Source organism: Silene latifolia, chromosome 11 (genome assembly GCF_048544455.1).
Source record: "Silene latifolia isolate original U9 population chromosome 11, ASM4854445v1, whole genome shotgun sequence".
Lineage (NCBI taxonomy): Eukaryota > Viridiplantae > Streptophyta > Magnoliopsida > Caryophyllales > Caryophyllaceae > Silene > Silene latifolia.
The window spans coordinates 203,880,630-203,903,615 of record NC_133536.1 but is presented as its reverse complement, the minus strand read 5'-3'; the positions used below and the strand labels follow the sequence as shown (position 1 = coordinate 203,903,615).

General features: G+C 40.0%; 3 protein-coding genes across 3 annotated transcripts; all 3 read left to right on the top strand.

The window, feature by feature from the left end:
* Window positions 1-4,378: 4,378 nt before the first annotated feature.
* On the top strand, window positions 4,379-5,105 carry LOC141614711 (uncharacterized). Its single transcript, XM_074433457.1, has 2 exons — window positions 4,379-4,942; window positions 5,025-5,105. The coding sequence occupies exons 1-2, from the start codon at window positions 4,379-4,381 to the stop codon at window positions 5,103-5,105; spliced, it is 645 nt and encodes a 214-aa protein (XP_074289558.1).
* Window positions 5,106-12,288: 7,183 nt separating this feature from the next.
* On the top strand, window positions 12,289-13,272 carry LOC141615351 (uncharacterized). The gene is made up of 2 exons (XM_074433742.1): window positions 12,289-12,975; window positions 13,041-13,272. Exons 1-2 carry the CDS (start codon window positions 12,379-12,381, stop codon window positions 13,116-13,118), a joined length of 675 nt encoding a protein of 224 aa, XP_074289843.1. The 5' UTR covers window positions 12,289-12,378; the 3' UTR covers window positions 13,119-13,272.
* Window positions 13,273-13,606: 334 nt separating this feature from the next.
* On the top strand, window positions 13,607-14,373 carry LOC141614710 (uncharacterized). The gene is made up of 2 exons (XM_074433455.1): window positions 13,607-14,194; window positions 14,287-14,373. Exons 1-2 carry the CDS (start codon window positions 13,607-13,609, stop codon window positions 14,371-14,373), a joined length of 675 nt encoding a protein of 224 aa, XP_074289556.1.
* Window positions 14,374-22,986: the final 8,613 nt, after the last annotated feature.

Here is a 22,986-nt window from a genome sequence, read left to right as displayed (position 1 = left end):
ATAGTCCTCCGGAACCTCGACGTATACCCACCGCCCCTTCCAGTCCTTACAAGATGTAATTTTGGACACGGCAACGTAACCCGGCTCTGACTGCACGCTGTACCACCCCGTGCCACCGGGGATTGACGGCCGAAGATGATGAAGCCGGCGGAACAAGTTTACCGTTGGGGCCTCCCCCTTAAAAAGACATAGCCACACGAAGCTGACAATCGTCCTGATGGCCAACGGATGCAGTTGGGCCACGGCGACGTTCATAGCTTTAATGATGGCGGCAACGTATTCATTCAGAGGAAACCGGAGCCCATACTCCAGGTGTCTGATGTATACGCCGATATGCCCTTCAGGAGGGCAACAGACCGCCTGACCTTCCTCAGGGATAACAATTTTATACCCCCTGCCGAAGGAATAATGATCTTCAAAGAGGTCAGGGCCGGAGCAACTAGCGAACTTATTCGTCCAGGCACGATCAGGATTGATCGAACAGGCGTGCCGTGATCCAAGAGATGCGGCCTCCCCTCATCAGAATGAGCCCTTTCCTCATCATCATCATCCTCATCAACCTCATCATCATCATCATCATCAATACCCTCCAAAAATTGCTCATCAATTTCAGGAGAAGGAGACCTGGGACCCCCAAACCCTATCGGGGTGGCGGCCAATGCCTCCTCTTCATCAGGACGCGACGGGGAGCCCCCCGGCGCAGAAGTACTAGGTCCAGCATTAGCAGAAGACATAATGACAACAAAAACTTGACAAATAAAAGTTAAAAAATTTGTTTGTTTACCTTGGAAAAATGTTACGCCGAGTAACGCTTTGAAGACTAGAGGGAAGTTCCTTCGAAAAACTAAGAGAGAAAATTTTTTTTTTGAGAGAATGAATTTTTGGTGGCCAAAATCAGGGGCTAACTGCTCTATTTATAGAGCAAAGCCCACGAAACGGACCAATCAGGGCAAAGCCCATGAAGCGTCAACCAATCAACGCCGAGCCACGTGTCAAGCATGCATGACAGAATGCCAATCGACGTATCTTCTTCAACACGCTCCTTGACAGAATGCCAATCTGTGACACCCTTAAAACTAGCCTTAAAAAAATACGTAAATTCTACAGAAAAACTGGTAGGATATGTTTGTAAATGGTTCAACTAGTCAAAAACCTGCAATTTCAAAAAAATTTCTTCCTAAACCATTCACAACCAATCAAACTCAAGAAGAGTGTCAAAAACCCTGCAACAGCTGATAAACTAATTTACATATATAACTAAAGACGCGGAAATATAAGGATACAAACCAAAAATTAGAAAAGGGAGACATATGTCCCTTCAAATTATATACAAACCAAAAGTGTAAAAGGTTTACTAATAGAATAGCCAAAACTATCAAAATAAATACTTTTCTTCAAAATATAATAAAATTATATTTCTTTGAATTATTTTTACTTTAAATACATTGTTGTCAAATTTTACTTGATTAATTAATTATTTTCGAAATATATTAACGGTCCGAAATTTACGGGGCGTTACAATCACCCCTCCTTTTAAAAAGTTTCGTCCTCGAAACTTAGAAGGAGAAATTATAGTTATAAGAAAATATAGGTATCTTTTCAATGAAACGGTGATACTCTTGTTGATCAGACAAGAACATCCATATTCATATCAAGATATAAAAATATTTCTACACCAATAAATGAGAAAACCCATTATTGGGACGTCACCAACAACGAGATTCAACACTCACTAATGTTAAAACCATTGAAAATCATAAAAGCATTTTCAAACTTTTAGTTTAAAATTCTATAGTAATAATACTACCTTTACTAATTATGATTATACAAGGCTTAGTAGCTCGGAAAAAGAGTAAGAAAAGGAATACCTTACGAGAATAATTCAGGATATTTAGCTAACATAGAAGCTTCAGTCTCCCAAGTCTCTTCTTCGACATTTCCACAACGCCAAAGAACTCGGACTAGAGGTACAACTTTGCTCCTAAGTTGCTTGTTGGCTTTGTCAAGAATCCGAATTGGCCTTTCTTCAACCACCAAGTTAGGCTCCAAGTTGTCAAATTTTACTTCATTAATTAATTATTTTCGAAATATATTAACGGTCCGAAATTTACGGGGCGTTACACAATCGACGTATCTTCTTCAACACGCTCCTTGGTATCTACTTGCCAAACGGCCCGCTGTTCGACCGAGCTTGGCAGCACCGGCTGGGGGCAATCAAAAGCACACGGCACTCTCAACCTCGGTCTCGGCCAGCGCCATTTTCTTTTCCACATCTGATGTCCATTACACATCCATGTGGAGGGGGGATATGATACGGTGGAAGCAGAACCAAGCCGAGGAAGAAAAAGCCGATGGAGAAATTCAACATGCGCAGAATATACGCTCAACACGCATCGGAGCCCATACCACGGCATAGACTACGCTGAGGGTAAATTGATGGGGCATATTCTGCACCCGCTGACCGAGTCAACATATTGAGCAAGGTCAAAGATAAAAGACAGCAAAGTCATCGTTCAACAAAGCTTACGTGGAGAGGCCGAAATGAAGAGTCAAGCAAAGTCATCGTTCAACAAAGCTTACGTGGTAACAACACTGCTCCGTAATTACACCCGGAACAGAGGGGATTAGTGAAATTGTTTGTATTAATTGTGTTGTAATTGTTGGATACAAGTCCCTTACTACACTGCCTATTTATAAGCTAGGTAGCACGGACACTCCTCCTAACTAGCCGTCTCGTGTCCGACACCGTGTCCGACACTCGTCGGACACACGCCTAAACATGTTATAGTTTAGACGAGGAATAAATTGTCAGAAGAGATTGCTTAGAAGATTGGTTTGGGTGGGAAATGAGAATTAGTTATAGTTAAGGTCGAATTTTACTTCCAGTTACCTAAATTTAGTATCAAATACATCAAATTTAGTATCAAATACATTACAAAAATAAAATCATACGTTATTTTTATTAAATTTAAATAGCGTGTCCTATGTCCTAAATTTCATGGGATGCCGTATCACGTGTCCGTGTCGTGTCCGTTTTGATGCTACCTAGTTTATAAGCACATTATGTCGGTGCATAATGCAGTATTTCCATCTTTATGATTTTTCTAGATACACTTGCTTATTATAATTTCTATATAAGTCCTTCTAATCTTATGGCCCTAATTTAGAATTTTCCTAATGCATGTGTAATATCTACATTTCTCTAAACGTCAAAGACATGGTTGGTTGCGTAAAATCACTCTAAAAAAGAATTGAATCTCTAAATTCTCATTATTTTTAACCGGAAAGTTAGAAATATGTGAACAAGCAAACAATCTTAACAATGTTGCTTTGTTGTCTCCTGGCGGTGAGACTAATTCAGAAAAGAAGCCTAAGGGATAGGTGAAGGAGTTGGTGACGTATATGGTGACCGATAATTTGGAGGTGAAACCCATGTCTAATATGTCGGGTATTAGTTGATAGATAGACCATCTCAACCAAAACTTTAAGGTAATGGTTGAGTCACAACTATTATAATTATCCCTTACGCTCCCTCACTCAAATGTCCGTCGGGCTTGAAGAGTGGTTAGTTGTGCACGCTCCCTCACTCAAACGTCCGTCGGGCTTGAAGAGTGGTTAGTTGTGCACCGGCTCCCCCGTACCGTGTGCTGGGTTTCCACCTGATACCATGATAGATGAACCATCTCAACCAAAACTTTAAGGTAATGGTTGAGGCCCAACTATTATAAATATTCCTATTATTAGTCGCATTAACAAGTTCGAGTCAAGGATATCAGTTCCTTGGTGGAGAAAAATGTTTGTGGTTGGTCTCATTGAGCCATTGAGGTATATTAAAAATGTTAGGGTGCAAACCCTTGTCCCACATCGGTAGAATAAAGATGGAAGATCATCTTTTATAAGTGTCTACAAAATATAATAGTACGAGGCCTTTTGGGAAGGAGCCCAAGAGTAAATCCGTGAGGGCTTAGCCCAAAGCGGACAATATCGTACTATTATGGACAGTGGACACCGGTGCAGAGGCCCAACACGTGATATTCACGCTCCCGCACAACAAGTGGTATCAGAGCCCAAGGTTCGACTTGGGATAGACGGTTCATGCCTTTTAGAATAAGACGGTTGAGACTGTTCATTTTTGTTAAAAAAAAGCTACTCATTTATGGCTAACTAATGAGTTCTCCGAGGAATGCAACTATTTCCAACCTGACAATTTCATGGAAACTCAATTATCAACTATATACCGTTTGCAATTCGCCCAATAGTTACTCTCATGTCATTAAATCACCCAATCTGCTACCATCGTTCTCCCCTATATATATGTCACATTGCACGTTTAATTCTCATAATCAAATCAAATTCATCTGTATTTCAATCTGATCAAATGGCAGAGACAAAGTTGAGTTTGAAACTGTTGGTTGACCGTAAGGCAAACAAAGTTCTCTTTGCGGAAGCCGGAAAAGAGTTTGTGGATTTCCTGTTTCATATACTGTCACTGCCAGTCGGCACTGTCTTAAAACTCCTTGTGAATGGCATCGTTGGGTCAGTTGGATCTCCTTACAAGAGTGTCGAGTCTCTTAGCTCTGATTACTTTCAGGTCAATAATGCTAACAAAGATACTGTGTTGAAACCGCAAGATGTTGTTAATGGTCCAGCCAGTGATACGGTTTATAAGTGTGCTCACTGTTCTAAATATTTGAGTTGTGACCCTAAAACAATTTGTCCTGCCTGTCGTTGCACTATGAATATACCGTCAACTTATGCTCTAATACCTTCGAAGGCTGTTAATGTAGGCACAACAAGCAATGCAAATGCGTCCTACATGGTTATGGATAATTTGGAGGTGAAACCTATGTCTACTATCTCCGGAATTACTCTCATGAACAAGTTGAATGTCAAGGATGTTTCTGCACTGATTGAGAAAGAGGTTCAAGTCGGTTTTACTGAGGTAACCTTGCTTAATGTTCTTTGCTGTAAGGTTTTTTCAGGATGCAATATTCACTGTAGTAAGTTATGATTTTTTTTTACAGGGACTGGCGATGATGAAAGCGTCCTTCGAGGTCACCAACAAAGTGTTGACTACAGTCTTCCTCAGCAAGAAGAAGGCCTAGTAACACCAAACAATTAATCGATGCCTTATGTATTTGCTGCATTTTGTCAACCTTTTGATGTTAATGTTATGTTTCCCTATGCTATTATTGTCGATGTAATTAAAGGCTCTCAGCCTGGTTTTTCCGAATCTCAATTCCAGCTCTATTGATGCTAAATTAAATTTGAAAGCAGCTTTAAGCTTGTGCGTCGTCTATTATTTTACTTGATCTATTCATCCTCGATCATAATGTATTCGACTAGCGGTCTAGTGTGTAGCATGATTTTCTGTCTTATTTGAGAATTCGTGTTTATGTAATCTCGATAATTATGAAAGTCGAAACTCAAAATAGCCACCCTAGGCTACCTAATGGACAATCAGCTCAATAATTACGAGTTTAAATATTTGTCTCGAACAACATCTAATCCATCTCGTCCTAAAATGTACATAACAAAACATAGCATCACCAACATTAGGGATGGCTAGAAGAGGGATTAGACATGGTGATCCTCTTTCTCCCCTTCTCTTTACAATATGTATGGAATACCTTAGTCGAGTTATTCAAGTTGTGCAAGATTATGAAGGGTTCAAATATCATCCATTGTGTAGACCATTGAAGCTCTCCCATCTTTGTTTTGCTGATGATCTCCTCTTATTCTGCAAAGGGGAAAAGAGGTCAGTAACTATTCTTTTAAGAGCTTTTGAGACGTTTTCTTGTGCATCAGGACTTGCTATGAATAACAGTAAGTCCTGTATGTATGGGAATGGAATTAGTAGAGGTTCTCTTGAGGAGTTATGTCAGCTAGCTGGTATCACTATTGGTACTCTCCCTTTCAAGTATTTGGGAGTTCCAATAATTTCTAAAAGGTTAGTTTGCAAGTGATTTGTGCAAAATTGGTGGAGAGAGTTGTGGAGAGGATAAGAGCAATTGGAGCAAGGAAATTGTCTTATGCAGGGAGGCTTGTGTTGATAAAGTCTTTTTAATAGATTTTCTTATTTTCAGGCTTCTCTAAGTACATCACTCTGAATCCTAGTGTCTATGGTACTTTGAAAGGATGTCTAGCAGGACTGTCAACTGCCAACGCGGGGTGACAAGGCACACGGCACTCCAACATGCCTAACCTATTTTCTCCACAAGGAGCACCCTCACCAGACGGATCGTGGAACATACGAAAGGGAGTCGGTTGTTGTTTGAATACGCTTATCCGGCTACCCCCGATACTACCCCCGGACGTAGCTCGCACTAATCGCAATTAATCAGGGCCCCAGCATGCATGCACACGAACATGGAACGTAGGGATATTTGCGCTACCAGAATCCTGCAGCGTCCCATCGGTCCTAGAATGACGATAAACGTGCCTCAATGACGCCCCTGTTGGCTTTAAACGTGATGAACACACCTTGCGTCATTAACAAGGTTAAGTAGTCTAAAAACTGCGGCATACGCCTAAATCAGCCATTCGGCTGACACGGCAGCTAGCTTAGTCTGGATCAGCCTATTCAGGCTGGTCTAAATCAGCCTCCTAGGTTGACACGGCCACTCCTCCTTACATTGCGGCATATGGCTAAATCAGCCACCAGGCTGACACGACAGCTAGCTGAGTCAGAACGTCAGCCTTTTCAGGTTGACAGGGCTCGCCTAAATCAGTCAAACAGGCTGACAGGACAAACTTCCTAAAAATAGGAAAAATAAATAACAAACACACGATATGTAAAATAAAAACTTTGTCAAACTATGACAAGGGGCATTTCAAAACATGGCCAAAATACGGCCCCAAGTTTAACCGCCACCTCTGTTCCAGACTGCCAAAAAGTTCATCGAAACATAAAAATACTTAATTATCGGTCACATTAATGACCTCCACCTCTGGCATCTCCTCTGCCTGCTGACCTCCCGTTTCAGGTGCCGCACCAGCTTGCACATCCTCAGCTGCCATAGCCTCCTGAGCTCCGTCAGCAGCGTCCTGGGACATTCCAGCGCCATCCCCGGCAGCTTGCTCAGCCAGCGCAGGAGAATTCACCTCCCCAACTTCAGGCATCAGTACACTCAAATCAGGTTGGGTGGGGGTAGAGCATCTCCAGCTGCTTCTCCTTTTCCTCTATAGCCTGCTGGGTAGGAGCCTCCACGAGGGCAGCACGCATCCCGCTGATCTTTCCCCGCCAGGTAGCATAGGCAACAACGTTGGTGGCCAGGGAGATCAGCTCACTGATGTTCTCATCAGAGCGCTTGAGGGAGTCGGAAAAAGTGTTGCACACCGCCTGAGTGCGAGCCAGCTAATCAGCCCCCTCCTTCAGCTTCTTCTTGGTGACAGCAAGCTCAGTCTTCAGCTCCACCACTCGCTCCTTCAGATCAGCCCGCTGCTGCGCCAAATCAGCAATAGTCCCCTTGGCTCCCGGTTCTTGGCGGTAGCACGGCTAGTGGTCTCGCACTATGTTGATCATTTTCTGTTGTAGAGTGCAGACGGAGGGTGCAGGGCGGGGAAAAATTAGAAGTCAGCAAGAAAGTTGAAAGATAAAATCTAAACAAGAGAAGACAAACAGGTAGAGGACGAAGAATATTTACCATGAAGGCATTGTGCACGTCATTCTCAACCATCTCCTCTGGGGAGAACTCCGAAAACGTCTCCTCAACAGGAGGGAAGAGCAGCTGGTCAATCTCCGGCCAGTACGACACCTTGTCCACATTCCCAAAGCCCTCTGGGAAATGAGCAATAATGCCTCCGCTGGACGAAGCACGAGGACTGGCAGGAGAAGTAGGCGGATGTCGAGATAACGGGTCGACCTCCAAGGGCTCACGTGCGCAGAATCGGAAAGCGTGGGAGGAGTCGGAAGGAGGCGCAGGAGCACTCCTCTTGGAGGCGAGAGGCCACATCGGGCGGTGAGAAGGTCTCTTTCTTTTGGCACTTTGGAGGATGATTTCCAATTGATCAACTTTTGAACCTGCAAGCATATATACGATCTCGCAGGCAAGAGAATGCTTAAAACATCGCGAAACTTGAGATGCAAATTAAAACGGCCGTAGAAGCCTTACGAGAAGACATCGTGAGCGGGTCGAGGAGGATTGGAGGAGGAAGCGGTGAAAAACCAGGAAGCGGGTGCTGGGAACTTTCTCTCGGATTCGAGAGATGTTGAACGGTTTTTGCAGCGGGGGATCTTGGCACCAATACGGGTAAGGTCACGGGGGCTTGCACGAAGACGATGAAGTAAGCTAGTAAGCGGCAAGATAAAATAAATCGGTGACAGAGGGGAAGGCTACTTACTCGAAGTTAGAACCCATTTCTCGAAAATATAATCGGCGGAGAGGTGGATGGAGTCCTTCCTCACGTAGAAGAAGTCCTCAAACCATTTCTCATCACGGGATTTTGACACGTGTCCGAAGGAGCCTCTCCACGGCCCCGGAATGAGAATTGACCCCGCCGGGGATCCGATGTTGTACATATGGGCTAGGTCGCCCGAGTGACAGATTTACCGATTTCGGCGCGGCAAGAGAATAGAGAAGAACTCTCCAAATGGCAGCAGAAATTTGTGCCATGGCAAAGTTGTTGGTGAAGATGAAGTCTTGAACGAGTTTAGGAAAAGGAAAACGGAGGCCGTATCTAAATGGGTACAGGTAAAAACTAACCCACCCTGGACGGAGGGCGTCGGCTTTCTGTCCCGGTTCGGGAATGGCAATGTCCACCCCATCACCAAGACCAAGCAGATTCTTGATCGTGGGAATATCGGCCGCAGTCAAGGCAGAGTCACAGTCGTGGGGGTGCTTAAAAAGTCCCCGAGAAGGAAAAGTGGGGTCGAGATTACGGTCAGAAGGTGTGGAGGATTGACGAGTTTTGCCCATGGTGGAGGGAGAAAACGAAAATTAAAAGAAGAAAAGAGGGTGGATTACCTGATGAAGAAGACGAGGAAGAGGAACAGTGAAGCCGACAAAGATAAAAAGAAGGAAGGTTGAGGGTTTAAGAGAGAAGAGTATTTTTTGAAATGATTAATGAAAAGTGGGAGGTGGAGGTTGGAGTTATAAAGAGGAGAGAGGGAGTTGGGTGCGAGAAAAGAGGAGTAGGGCGGCTGACATGATGGATTGCATGGGAAGGAGTGTAAAAGACGGCTTAGGGTTTTTAGCATTCGATTACGTAAATTCCTTGCTCGATATCTAGAAGCGTACTTCACAAGAAATTTGGGGCAAACTGTTTGGGCTAAAATTAGCACAACAAAGGAGGCCCACTTAATAAAATAAAAGTTATGGAAGGAGTGATAAGGAGGAAGGAAGCCCGCGGATGGAGAAAGGGGGAACGGGCTAAAGGGAGATCAGGAGCCCATCATAGAAGGCGTCCGGACTAAGGAAATAGAAGTTAGGGAGAAGTTAGGGAGATCAGGGAGAATTGGGAAAGGCGGCCAAGTATGGAAAGAGTTCTTATGGAAATTATATTTCCTTTCCATATTCAAAGTAGGACATATCTAAGGTTTTTATCCTATAAATAGCCAAGGAAGCAAATCAAGAAGGACATTCAACACACCCGTATTCACACATCCACATTCAAGATCACACCTCGGCATATTATACTCAAATATACGTTCGTCCAGGATCTTGCAGGCCTGACGCCTAGGGCCAGCGGGATTAGCTTTGTGCCACAATTGTAATCATCCTCCTATTCATATAGTGCAATACTATTCATATAGTGCAATACTTGGCAGGGTACCGTCCCTCCCGCGGTTGTTCCCACATTGGGTTTTCCGCGTCACCAAATCTTACGTGTCAATTTACATTACGCGCTTTATTTTTCTATTTACTTATTGACATACGCACGATCATACAATCAACCAACGAGTAAGACTACATTGAACTTAATTAATCGACTTGGGTAAAAATACCTAAACACTCGGAATCCAAATACATACCCAAAACTACCTTTAACAATCGTACTAACATGGCTATGATTGAGTTCTGATCGAAGTCACGAGTGGCGACCCTTATCCGGGTCAACGAGAACGCGTCGACAAAGATCGGCGGTGAGGATGGCCTAGACCGGTTAGCCCCCTAGTTGTCGTCGATGATTTTGCTCTGCATCCTAACAAAGCAAGAAGAGTAACAAAAACAAGTACTGAACAACCAATGATGCCTCCAATAATAATACCATGGATGTTATGTGTTGAAATTGCATTGCTAGGTTGAAGTATTTGATTTTGTGGAATTATTTCACTACCATTGTAAGGTGGATTAAGAAGCTGAAACTGACGGAATAATAGTGAAAGATATCCAAGATGAAAAGATGAAACATTTATACTACCCGTAGGTTCTACAAAATAAAGGAATTGTAAACATAGAGTACATAAGCAAGCGTTAAAATTTAAAAATAAAAACTTTCATAATTGCATGCAAGCATCACAATAAGTCAATAACCATAAGCAAATAAAAACGAATATCAAAAGTTATCGGTCAACCTATTCTTCATCATCTTGCCCTCGTTACTTCAGTTTGTGTTGTTGTAATTTTAATTCATGTTTATGTTTATGTAATCTTTAAGTTTCGCTTTATTGCACTAGATTTACTAGTTGGGCTTCTAGTGCAACTTAGTCGACTAACTTGTTCTGTAATTCTTGGGGTACTATAAGTTACCCTTTTTCAATCTGACAGAAAAAAAAAAAAAAAAAAAAAAAGTTATCGGTCAACCATAGATGAAAACCCTTATACGGAGTACGATATTAAAAGCATGAATTTTTCCTTATATATAAAATAAAGAATTAATCAAGCTTTCATCATTATCTTTTAAAAGAATTTTTTTTTAGCACATGCGCAGTTATGCACCAATCATTCATGTATCACAAATATGACGCATGGAGTGTTATGAGATATCGGGATATGTTGAGATATTATGAAGTACGGTATCGTGATATCGGGATATGTCGAGATATCGACATATTTATAATATTAGGAAATACGGTATCGTGATATATCTTAGAGAATAATATTGTGATTTTCTAGCATATAATATATTTGGTTATCGATATTAAAAGATCTTTCGTAGTATTATATATACACCGTAATTATAATAGTTAGAATGTGGACATAACGAGAATTAGGAAATTAGCTACTGGTTACAACCTAACGAGAATAATTCCTAACTAGTTTTACACCCGCGCAAAAAAATGCATGGGTCGTAACAACAGATGTTAAGTGTTCAATATCATAATAATATAATTTGTCCATAGAGACGGTATTGAATTTAATCGGGCCTCTTATTTATTATTGTAACCACATATAATGAATTGAGCTTCTTTATTTAAATGTTAAATTCATAATTGCTTGTACCAAATTTATTTTTTTTACCAATTTATAAATCACAATAACTTGTATTTATAATAATTCATTCAATTTCAATTGTTTTCTTAAACAATAATTTCATCTAAGTAATGAAACAATTCGATTACTTAGACCGTATCTTTGAAATTGTAAATATGATATTGTTGATGTCTGATTATAAATAAATGTTTTTGTCTCATAATAATGCTTTGTAAGACTTGTGGTTTTTTTAAGATAAGAAAATTAGTGCTGATACTTTTTTTATAATCATTAAAATTTTTACCATGTGTCTTTTTTTTAACATTATAATTATATGAATCTTCTTCAAATTTTGCTAAATTTTTTATATTTTTTAACATTATAAATTATAATTATATGAATGTGCTTTAATTCTTATCGAGAATTGCATTTTTTTTTTGTATATAAAAGTTATTTGGTTACATATCAATAAGAAAATCAATACAAATAATTTGTAATTTTATTCATTTTGTAATTTTTTAAATTGTTTTCATTCAGATGTATTCCTAACATTTTAGGAAAATATATATGTATAATATGTAATTATTAAAAAAGTTTAAACTAAAATTAAAATATCGTAAACTCAGTAGTTTGAAAAGAAGAAAAAAAAAAAGCAAATCAAGTGAAATATAGGAGAGAGGGTAATTAAATGTGTAGGATGAACATTGGGGATCCTACCTTAATTTTTTTTTCTTTTTAATCTTTAAAACCATGGACCAATAGGGGAGCTTTATTGGCTTCAACTTTTATAGATAAAGGATTGTATTGTGTATATTTTTGTTAATATTTTCAATTTCCTAATTCTCATTATTTCCGTATTTTAGTCTCTTGCTTTTAGGTAAATATGTTTATAGCTTTCTTCTTCTTCTTCAATCTTTGTAATAGTATATATAAGCTAGGTTGTAACCCTTGTAAATTCATCAATACATTCAATTCAATCTTTTTATAAAACCTTACACTTATAACAAATTCAAAATCAGATTTGATGGTAGAAACAAAGTTGAGTTTGACACTGGTAATTGACAGTAAGGCAAACAAAGTCCTGTTTGCGGAAGCCGGAAAAGATTTTGTAGATTTCCTGTTTCATATCCTGTCTCTACCATTCGGAACTGCGGTAAAGCTGTTGAATCAGAGTGGCACGGCTTGTTCTATTAGTTCACTTTATAAGAGTGTCGAGTCGCTTAGCTCTGAATATTTTCAGGCCAATGTAAACAAAGATGTCTTGTTGAAACCTAATGCTAATGCTGTTGTTAACATTCCATTGCTGGAACTGAATGATGTTCCAGCCACCACCGCCAGTCGTAAGATTTATACGTGTGGTTCCTGTGTTGAATATTGGAGTCATGAACCTAGTTCAATTTGTCCTGATTGCGAAGAAGAGATACAAACTCAGTTAACATATGTTCCGCCTCCCAATACTACAACTGGTGGATATGTGAAAGAGGGGATTATTTTTATGGTTATGGATAATTTAGAGGTCAAACCTCTGTCTACTATGTCCGGAATTTCTGTCATGGACAAGTTCAATATCAAAGATTATTCTTCACTTGTTGAGAAAAAGGTTCAACTCGGCTTTACTGAGGTAATTTCAATCTTCTTTTTTAATCAGAGAAGCAGTAGTGTGTTTTCGTCACATTGGTTTTACAGGGACTGGCGATGCTGAAAGCGTCTTTTGAGGTCACCGACTCAGTGCTGACTACTGTCTTCCTCAGCAACAAGGAATGAAGTGGTGTAGAATCAAACAAGGACTTTCTGTATTTTTTTCCGCTATGCTATTACTACCAATCTAGAGGCTCTCTCGGCCTGGTTTTTCTGAATGTAGTTTCAGTTCCCGGTCTATTTATCTATCTATCAACCTTAATTTTCAATTTGAAATCTCTCTGCCTCATCGGTTTCAGTCCTGTGGCCTTTCATATATTTTTTGCTGTTATGAAGTGAACTTTGAATTGGTTATACTTCATTCTGCATATTTACGTTAATTTATTTCCGTCTCTTGGATTGTCCTCTTAAATGGGTGTCCTTTCATGCCTCTGCACTTAATTACCATTGAAGAAGAATAAAAAACTAAGTACTGATTACTGAAGTACTTCATTTAATTACACACCGGTCAAAGATTGAAGTAAAAGCAAAGAATTGTTATACAATTTACGATGCTCAAAACATAGAACAAACTCCACAATTAACAAACTGTTAAAAATCTCCGAGGAATAATAATGCTACTATTGGTTGACAGTAAGGCTAACAAAGTTTTGTTTGCGGAAGCCGGAAAAGATTTTGTGGATTTCCTGTTTCATATCCTGTCACTGTCAGTCGGAACTGTCGTGAAACTCCTGAATGAGAGTGGCATGGTAGGGTCAGTTGGATCTCTTTATAAGAGTGTCGAGTCGCTTAGCTCTGACTACTTTCAGGCCAATCTTAATAAAGATGCTGTGTTGAAACCGAAAACTACTGTTAATGTTCCTTTACTAGAACTTAATGATGGTCCAGCTGGCAACGCGATTTATAGGTGTGGGTCTCATTCTCAATATGTGAGTCATGATCCTAATGCAATTTGTCCTAGTTGTCATAGCAGGATAAGCAGTGAGATAACGTATGTTGCAGCAAAGAGTGTTGTCGATATTGCGACAACCAGCAATAATACAGTAGGGGGATATGTGAAAGGGGTGGTTACATACATGGTTATGGATAATTTAGAGGTAAAACCTATGTCTACCATCTCTGGTATTACCCTCATGAACAAGTTTAATGTCAAGGATGTTACTGCATTGTCTGAGAAAGAGGTTCAAGTTGGTTTTACTGAGGTAAGGTTGCGTACATTTAATTCCTTATATGTGACGATCATTAAGATTGGTTTAATAATGGGTTTTTATTGTTTTGTTTTGTATTTTTACAGGGATTGGCGATGCTGAAAGCGTCCTTTGAGGTCGCCGACACTGTGCTGTCTACTGTCTTCTTGAGGAAGAGGGCACGGGCAGAGTAGGATCGTCAAACTTAATGGCATGCGGTTGCAGTTAGCATTGTTAAATTTAGCTTAATTTGCTGCATTTTATCTTCCTTTATTTTGATGTTAATGTTATTTTCTGCTATGCTGTTATTCTCGATGTAGAGGCTCTTAGCCTTGTTTTTCCGATGTAGAGGCTCTTAGCCTCATCTTTTAAATCTACTTGACCTATTTATCTATGTAATGTATTCGATTGGCGAATGACGGTCCATTCAGAGAGCACCAGTAAACGCTAGTGGCAATGTCAAAACTTATAAATGCGTGTGGCTTTTCATATTTGAGCTGTTATTTCCGTCTCTTGAATCGCCCTCTTAAATGGGTGACCTTTGATGCCTCTGCACATCAGTTACTATTAGAATCGCTAGGGGAGAATTGCATAAAGTAATCGTTGTATTATTAAATTCGTGATCCGACAATTATAATAAAAGACACTTTATATAGTGTCTAAAACCTAGTCCTACAACCATGTAGAAGATATTAATCATATCATAACTATATTATTACGTTTACGGTATAATACCGTAATATTGTCCAACAATTACATTGAGGAAGAATAAAAAGCCAAGTACTGATAAATTTGTTAGTTTATCCATTAGATTTTGTTAGTTTTATGTTTGATGTAGGCGGAGAGGGAATTAGTGAAATTGTTTGTATTAATTGTGTTGTAATTGTTGGATACAAGTCCCTTACTACACTTCCTATTTATAAGCACATTATGTCGGTGCATAATGCACTATTTCCATCTTTATGAATTTTCTAGATAAGTCCTTCTAATCTTATGGCCCTAATTTAGAATTTTCCTAATGGATGTGTAATATCTACATTTCTCTAAATTATTCCAACAGATTTTTGAGATTGTCTCTTCACACAGTCTAATTATGACGACTACCCAAGTATCGCTCAAGCTGTTGGTCGACACAAAGACCAACAAGGTTCTCTACGCGGAAGCAAAAAGCAATTTTGTGGATTTTCTAATTCAAATGATGTCTTTATCAGTCGGAACCATCACCAAACTACTGAACGTCTAAGACATGGTTGGTTGCGTAAAATCACTCTAAAAAAGAATTGAATCTCTAAATTCTGATTATTTTTAACCGGAAAGTTAGAAATATGTGAACAAGCAAACAATCTTAACAATGTTGCTTTGTTGTCTCCTGGTGGTGAGACTAGTTCAGAAAAGAAGCCTAAGGGATAGGTGAAGGAGTTGGTGACATATATGGTGACCGATAATTTGGAGGTGAAAACCATGTCAATATGTCGGGTATTAGTCTCATTAACAAGTTCGAGTCAAGGATATATCAGTTCCTTGGTGGAGAAAAATGTTGTGGTTGGTCTCATTGAGCCATTGAGGTATATTACAAATTTAAAATCTCTGACGAACACAGATTTTAGAATAAGACGGTTGTGACTGTTCATTTTTGTTAAAAAAAGCTACTCATTTATGGCTAACTAATGAGTTCTCCGAGGAATGCAACTATTTCCAACCTGACAATTTCATGGAAACTCAATTATCAACTATATACCGTTTGCAATTCGCCCAATAGTTACTCTCATGTCATTAAATCACCCAATCTGCTACCATCGTTCTCCCCTATATATATGTCACATTGCACGTTTAATTCTCATAATCAAATCAAATTCATCTGTATTTCAATCTGATCAAATGGCAGAGACAAAGTTGAGTTTGAAACTGTTGGTTGACCGTAAGGCAAACAAAGTTCTCTTTGCGGAAGCCGGAAAAGAGTTTGTGGATTTCCTGTTTCATATACTGTCACTGCCAGTCGGCACGGTCTTAAAACTCCTTGTGAATGGCATGGTTGGGTCAGTTGGATCTCCGTACAAGAGTGTTGAGTCTTTTAGCTCTGATTACTTTCAGGTCAATAATGCCAACAAAGATACCGTGTTGAAACCGCAAGATGTTGTTAATGTTCCAGCCAGTGATACGGTTTATAAGTGTGCTCACTGTTCTAAATATCTGAGTTATGGCCCTAAAACAATTTGTCCTGCTTGTCTTTGCACTATGAATATACGGTCAACTTATGCTCTAATACCTCCGAAGGCTGTTAATGTAGAGACAACAAGTAATGCAAATGCGTCCTATATGGTTATGGATAATTTGGAGGTCAAACCAATGTCTACTATCTCCGGAATTACTCTGATGAACAAGTTCAATGTCAAGGATGTTTCTGCACTGATTGTGAAAGAGGTTCAAGTCGGTTTTACTGAGGTAACATTAATGTTCTTTGCTGTAAGGTTTTTTCAGGATGCAATATTCACTGTAGTAAGCTATGATTTTTTTAACAGGGACTGGCGATGATGAAAGCGTCCTTCGAGCTCACCAACAAAGTGTTGACTACAGTCTTCCTCAGCAAGAAGGCGTAGCTAGTAGCACCAAACAATTATGGGATGCCGCATGGATGGTTTTGATGTTAATGTTATCTTTCGCTATGCTATTATTGTCGGATGTAATGAAAGGCTCTCAGCCTGGTTTTTCCGAATCTCAATTCCAGCTCTACTTTATCGATGCTAAATTAAATTTGAAAGCAGCTGTGTACGCTTGTGCCTTGTCTATTAATTTACTTGATCTATTCATCGTCATAATGTATTTGACTAGCGGTCTGGTAAACACTAGTAATTATGTCAAGCATAAATGTGTGTGGCCTCTCAGCCTGGATTTCGTTGATTTCCTCATTTAAATGACGTTTTTATCAGTCGGAACCATCACCAAACTACTGAACGTCAAGGACATGTTTGGTTGCGTAGGATCACTCTACAAAAGCATTGAATCACTTAATTCCGATTATTTTCAACCAAAAGGTATATTTGAACAAGCAAAACAATCCTACCAGTGTTGCTTTGTTTTAAATACGAAACGAGAAAAACGTCAATGTGTAGGTCGGTAATTGGTCTCCCATGTGTTGTAAATTGCAGTTAACGATGTGACGTTTCCTTATGACAGGGAATAGCAATTGTGAAGGCATCTTTGGAGACCCAAGCTGTACTAACAAGTATTTTCCTAAGGAAGAAGGCCTAGTGTGACAGTGTGTAGCATGATTTTCCGTCTTATTTGAGAATTCATGTTTATGTAATCTCGATAATTGTGAAAGTCGGAAACTCAAAATAGCCACCCTAGGCTACCTAATCGACAATCAGCTCAATAATTACGAGTTTCAATATTTGTCTTGAACAACATCTAATCCATCTCGTCCTAAAATTCAAATTTACATGAACACAGTTAATCCGATGACGAATCGAGCTGACAACCTTTTGACCAAGTCACAAATGTTATGTTGGTGATGCTATGTTTTGTTATGTACATTTATAAACTCCATGTTGGAAGCTTAAACGGATGCAGTAGTAAAACAAATGTTTGGTTATGACCCAATGGCCCAGCCCAGTTTAATAGGCCAATGCATTTGGTGGACTATGGTTTTGCAGCCTGGCTGCTAAAGGTCGTCGACAAATTACTAAATATCGTCGACAATTTTAATGAACTTCCTAATTTGCCCCTCCCTCACACTCCCCCTTATAATTTCCATTTTATTCAATAACAACCTTTCACATTCGAAATTTTGAAAAAAAAAATAACCCGACTCAAATTTCAACAAAAAAACGTATCGACCGCATAATTTCCGTCACGAATTCAAACATTCAACAAGGTATGTGATTACTATTAAATTTTTTTTTGTAGTATTTTGTTAAGGTTGTAAATTTGTGACGGAATTAGGATAGATGCCAAATTAGTGACGGAATTAGGATAGGTGCTATGATTTCAATCGGATTTAGTCGTGTTTAGCGAAAATCAAACGCAATTATCGTATCAATTAATCCAAAAAAAAAAAAAAAAAAGGATTTACGGAAATCTGGGCCTGGACGTGGGGGTTCTTCTTCTGGGCCTGGTCTGGGACGTAGGAATCCCTCGTCTGCAATGGGCTTTGGACGAGGAGTTTCTTCGTCTGGGCCTGGTCTGGGACGAAGGATTCCCTCGTCTGAAATGGGCTGTGGACGAGGGGGTTCTTCGTCTGGCCCAATGTTCACGGTTTTTTTTTTTTTTTTTTTTTTTTTGTTTTAGAATTTCTCGATACTTTTTTTTTTTTTTTTTTTGAAAATAATTTTTTTTTCCGTCTTGTTTTGTTATCATTATAAAGTAATAAATTATTAATAATAATTCTCGTCCGTGCCGAAGTCATTGTAAATATATATTATTTCCGTCTCGTTTTGTCGACGTAAAATATTAATTAATTTACTTAAACTTATATTTATAAATTCTTTGTTTTATTAATTTAAGTAATCAAGTTGTTGTAAAAATATTTTTGTTGCGTCTCGTTTTGTTTACGTAATAAACCCCGTTCCGGGTTATTTTGTTTTTTTTTAAAAAATTTTAACTTACTTAAACTTATATTTATAAATTATTTGTTTTATTTTTTGAATAGATGGCCGGTGGAGGAAATGACCGTCAAGTTCGAGCTCGAAAGGGGCTCCCGTTTGAGTCTGAGGTTGGAGATGGTAGTACCGATTCGTGGGTGATGAGCGGGTGGAGGAGGAGCCGGTTCGGTGCGGGTGATGTGATAGGTGAGGAGGAGGCGGGTATTGAGCGAGTGCGTAGGGTGCCACGTAGACGGAATGAGGAGGGGCGTTTCCAGCGGAGGTCGGATGGTAGTTCTAGTAGTGTGGTGGCTCCGAAGAAGAAGTCGGGTAAGGATGTCTCTTGGTTGATCGATCATCGTGTTCCTGGTGGTCCTGACTTTCCCCACGTGATTCCTAGTTTTGGGGGCCACATTGCCAACACCTTATGGTCGACTCCTAATGAGGTCGGTCGACCAGTTTTGACGGGTTACCACCGGTTTGGTAAGACGAGGTTGTTGAGTTGTTGGCAACTCCCTCCGGCCGTTAAGACTATTTATGGCCAGATCTTGGTCTTTCTCACCTATTAGATTCCATGGCCGAGAATTATAACATGCCCCTTATTTCTGCTTTTGTTGAGAGATGGCAACCCGACACCAACAGTTTTCACATGCCTTTTGGGAGATGTACATACTCCTTCACGATGTTGCGCGAGATCTTAGGCGTTCGGGTTGATGGTAAGCTGTTGTAAGGTGGAGAATAATGACGGGACGTTGGCGGATCCCCTTATGCATGTTTGTGGCTTTTTGGGATTTCATCGGAGCGAGTTGAGGTTGCCGTTAAACTCTAAGAAGAAGGTCCCTATTTACAAGAGTGGGGGTATATTGGTAGATGCAGTTTGTGAAACGGCGAGAGCTAATTGTGATGTTGTTTTCGCTCAGGGGTTTTTGGCTGTGGTGTTGGGGTCGACACTTTTTGTCGACAAATCAGGTGATAGGTTACGTCCTCAGTTGTTTTCTTTAGTGTATGATGCTGATGGTGTACACCACTACGCTTGGGGAGCCGGTGTACTTGCCTTCATGTACCGACAGTTGGGGGTGGCTTCACGTGCTTGTGTGAAGACTATTGGTGGTTGCTTGACTTTGTTGCTGTAACACCCCCTCATACCAAGGTACCTTACCAGGACTACCCCAGCATGAAAGGTTGTTACCATCTCGGTTGCCCGAGGTTAGTATATATCAAAAGCAACAGTCCAAACACATTTATTGATGTACGTAATTATAAAAGTTACATAGTCTCCAAAATCTAACAAACGAATTATCCGAATGGCAACAACTACAATAACAATAACTAAGGCTCATGATGGTGTCATCTAATCCAGCGTGGTGACTCTCCCATGACTGCCCCAAGCTCAATAAATGTATCACCTGTCACAATCTGCTCACCATCCCCGAATGGATCACCGCAGGTTTTTCAAAACAACAACACGGAGTCAGTACTACACAATCAATATAAGACAACAAACAATACAAACAGCTGATCATCGATCTCACACAGTAACTGACTACACACCGAAGTGTGTAGCCCTGCCAGATTACCCATCGCAACAAGTAATCCTCGCCGCCAGTGGGTGACCGCAGCCCATCCCCACCTAGTCCAGCTCATCAACGAGCGACTAACAATCCCTGTCCCTTAATGTGCACATCCCCTCCCGTGACGGGTTCCACGGAGGGCGAACTAGGGTGTGAAGCCACTCCCGCAAGTGACTCCACCACAATCACACACACCCAGCATCACAGCTGTCACAACACCACAACCGTCACAACACAACCACATCAACACAGTCTCCACAACACCCATCCTCCGATGATCAGCAGATAACAACAATTATGAACATATGCAATCTCAATCAATTAACGATCGAGTAGGAGAAACCCTACCTTTTCGCAATCCGCTATGCTGCAATCAATCATACAATATGCATAACAATTACCACATCGTCACCTACAACAATGATAATCAACAATCACATAACGCAAACACTATATGCAAAACTCCATTTCCCCCAAATTCATAATCAAAGACAAACCCTAGAACAATCATCAACAAACATGGGGATAAAGACTTACCGACGGAGGAATAAAGGATCGAATGCGATTGCTACGATTATCCACACACACATAGAGAGATTCGGAGTGATTAGAGCGTCGTACGATGATTAGGTTTTGTAAATTATGTTTTAGGAAACTGCTTAACGAAATATATATCGTTCTAATTACTTCTGAATCAAACCACTGGAATATTACTCGCCAGACCGGATACTCGGTCGAGTAAAGTGTATACTCGGCCGAGTATCCTCTACTCGGTCGAGTATTCTTCATACTCGGCCGAGTATTCCTCGGCAGAACCAAAACAGACTACACCATTGACACTACTCGGCCGAGTAGGCTCTACTCGGTCGAGTACTTAGCTTATAAAAATCCGTAGTGTTACAATCTTCCCCCCTTAAAAAGAACTTCGTCCCCGAAGTTCAACCCATACATAAAAACGAACATACTAACTCGGTCAAGACACAACAATGCTACTAAGAACTCAAAACAAAACCCCAACCTATAAAACATGAAACCATGAACTCTTAACACCAACTCCACCAACTATTCCTACCTCCACACATTGCTCACGATATCGTGTCAACTACATTATAACTCTCTCGACACTAACTCCATACACTACCAACACCAACGCTGCTAGCTCTACTAACATATCATCCACTAGAAAATCCAATATCAAGATACTCATAACATCAAACGGAATGTTACATTCTACCACCCTTAAAAGGAACTTCGTCCTCGAAGTTTACTCACACTCATAACATCATCATCCAACTGTCATCACTATAGAACTCATAAACATCATCATCCAACTGTGAACACCATCGAAATATTCTCACACTCCTAAGCTTCACACTACTACAAGCACGGCCATGCCCTTTTAACAAAATCAATCACAACAAAGATCCATCCTTTATGCTACACCAACATTCTACTTCCAAATATACTACGACATGCACAACCCTCAAACGCTCTTTGCCGCATTCTACTCCTCTTAAAACATATGTTACGTCCTCGTAACTCACTAATACTAGATTCTCAGCTATGTCCTCTCATTATCTTCATCACCACCACATATCAAAGATAACCTCCTATACCCTCACACCTATAACCATTCCTATTTCCAAGGCTCTCTTACTTAAACAGTTCTCATACCTCAACTCATTCTGCACTCCATCTAGCCAATACCACAAAATCCTGATCATAACAAACACTCTAACTCTTCCACATTACCGCAACACGACATACCTCTCTATATAAACTATAAAAAACTCTTATCGCCAAAAGCATAACTCACGATCCACACTTGTTACGTACACTCACACTAGATCCTCAAGTTTCTTTCTTTCATTACCGCAAGACTCATACATAACTTAACACGACACTAATTACCCAACACCCTACTCTCACTGTCTCAACAAAGGATTATGAACCACCTACATATATCAGATCATTACCACACATGTTCTACGAATCACTTGCTATTACCATGTCTACCAAAGCCTCATCTAGAACAAGATCAAAATTACTGTAACAACCTATCACAACTGTGTCCCATCAACAGAATATCACTATACCATGACAACAATGAAAACATATACAACTCTCTTAAACTGGTAAGAAACATCAACAAACAAAACAACAGTCTACATGTCTAACTGAAACTCACAAGAAACAACAGCAACACAACAACAATCTGTGCATAACTGGTCTGTACTTTCGGAACTCAAATCGTAACCCCCCGTATACTCCACCACAACCGGTGACGGCATCGCAACACCGCCACCAACAGCCGCACCGCAGCGCAAAAATGTCCGCCTCACAACACGAAGTACCGTGCCCGGATCACCACCCGAGGCACAACAACCACATCGATAAACATCACACCCACATATAATTCCCACAAACACTGACTCAGTATAACTCTCCGGACAAGAAAACTTACTCAAAACTGCTTTACTTGATCATAACACAACATATTATACGGAATAAACATACAAGAATCTCATGCATATCATCTATACCTTTTCACGGAATGAACATGTATCATCAATATACATACGATTTTAACTATCCATGCCAGATCAATCAAATTATTACCTTTTGAACCTCATTCCATTAGTATACCGTACCAAAC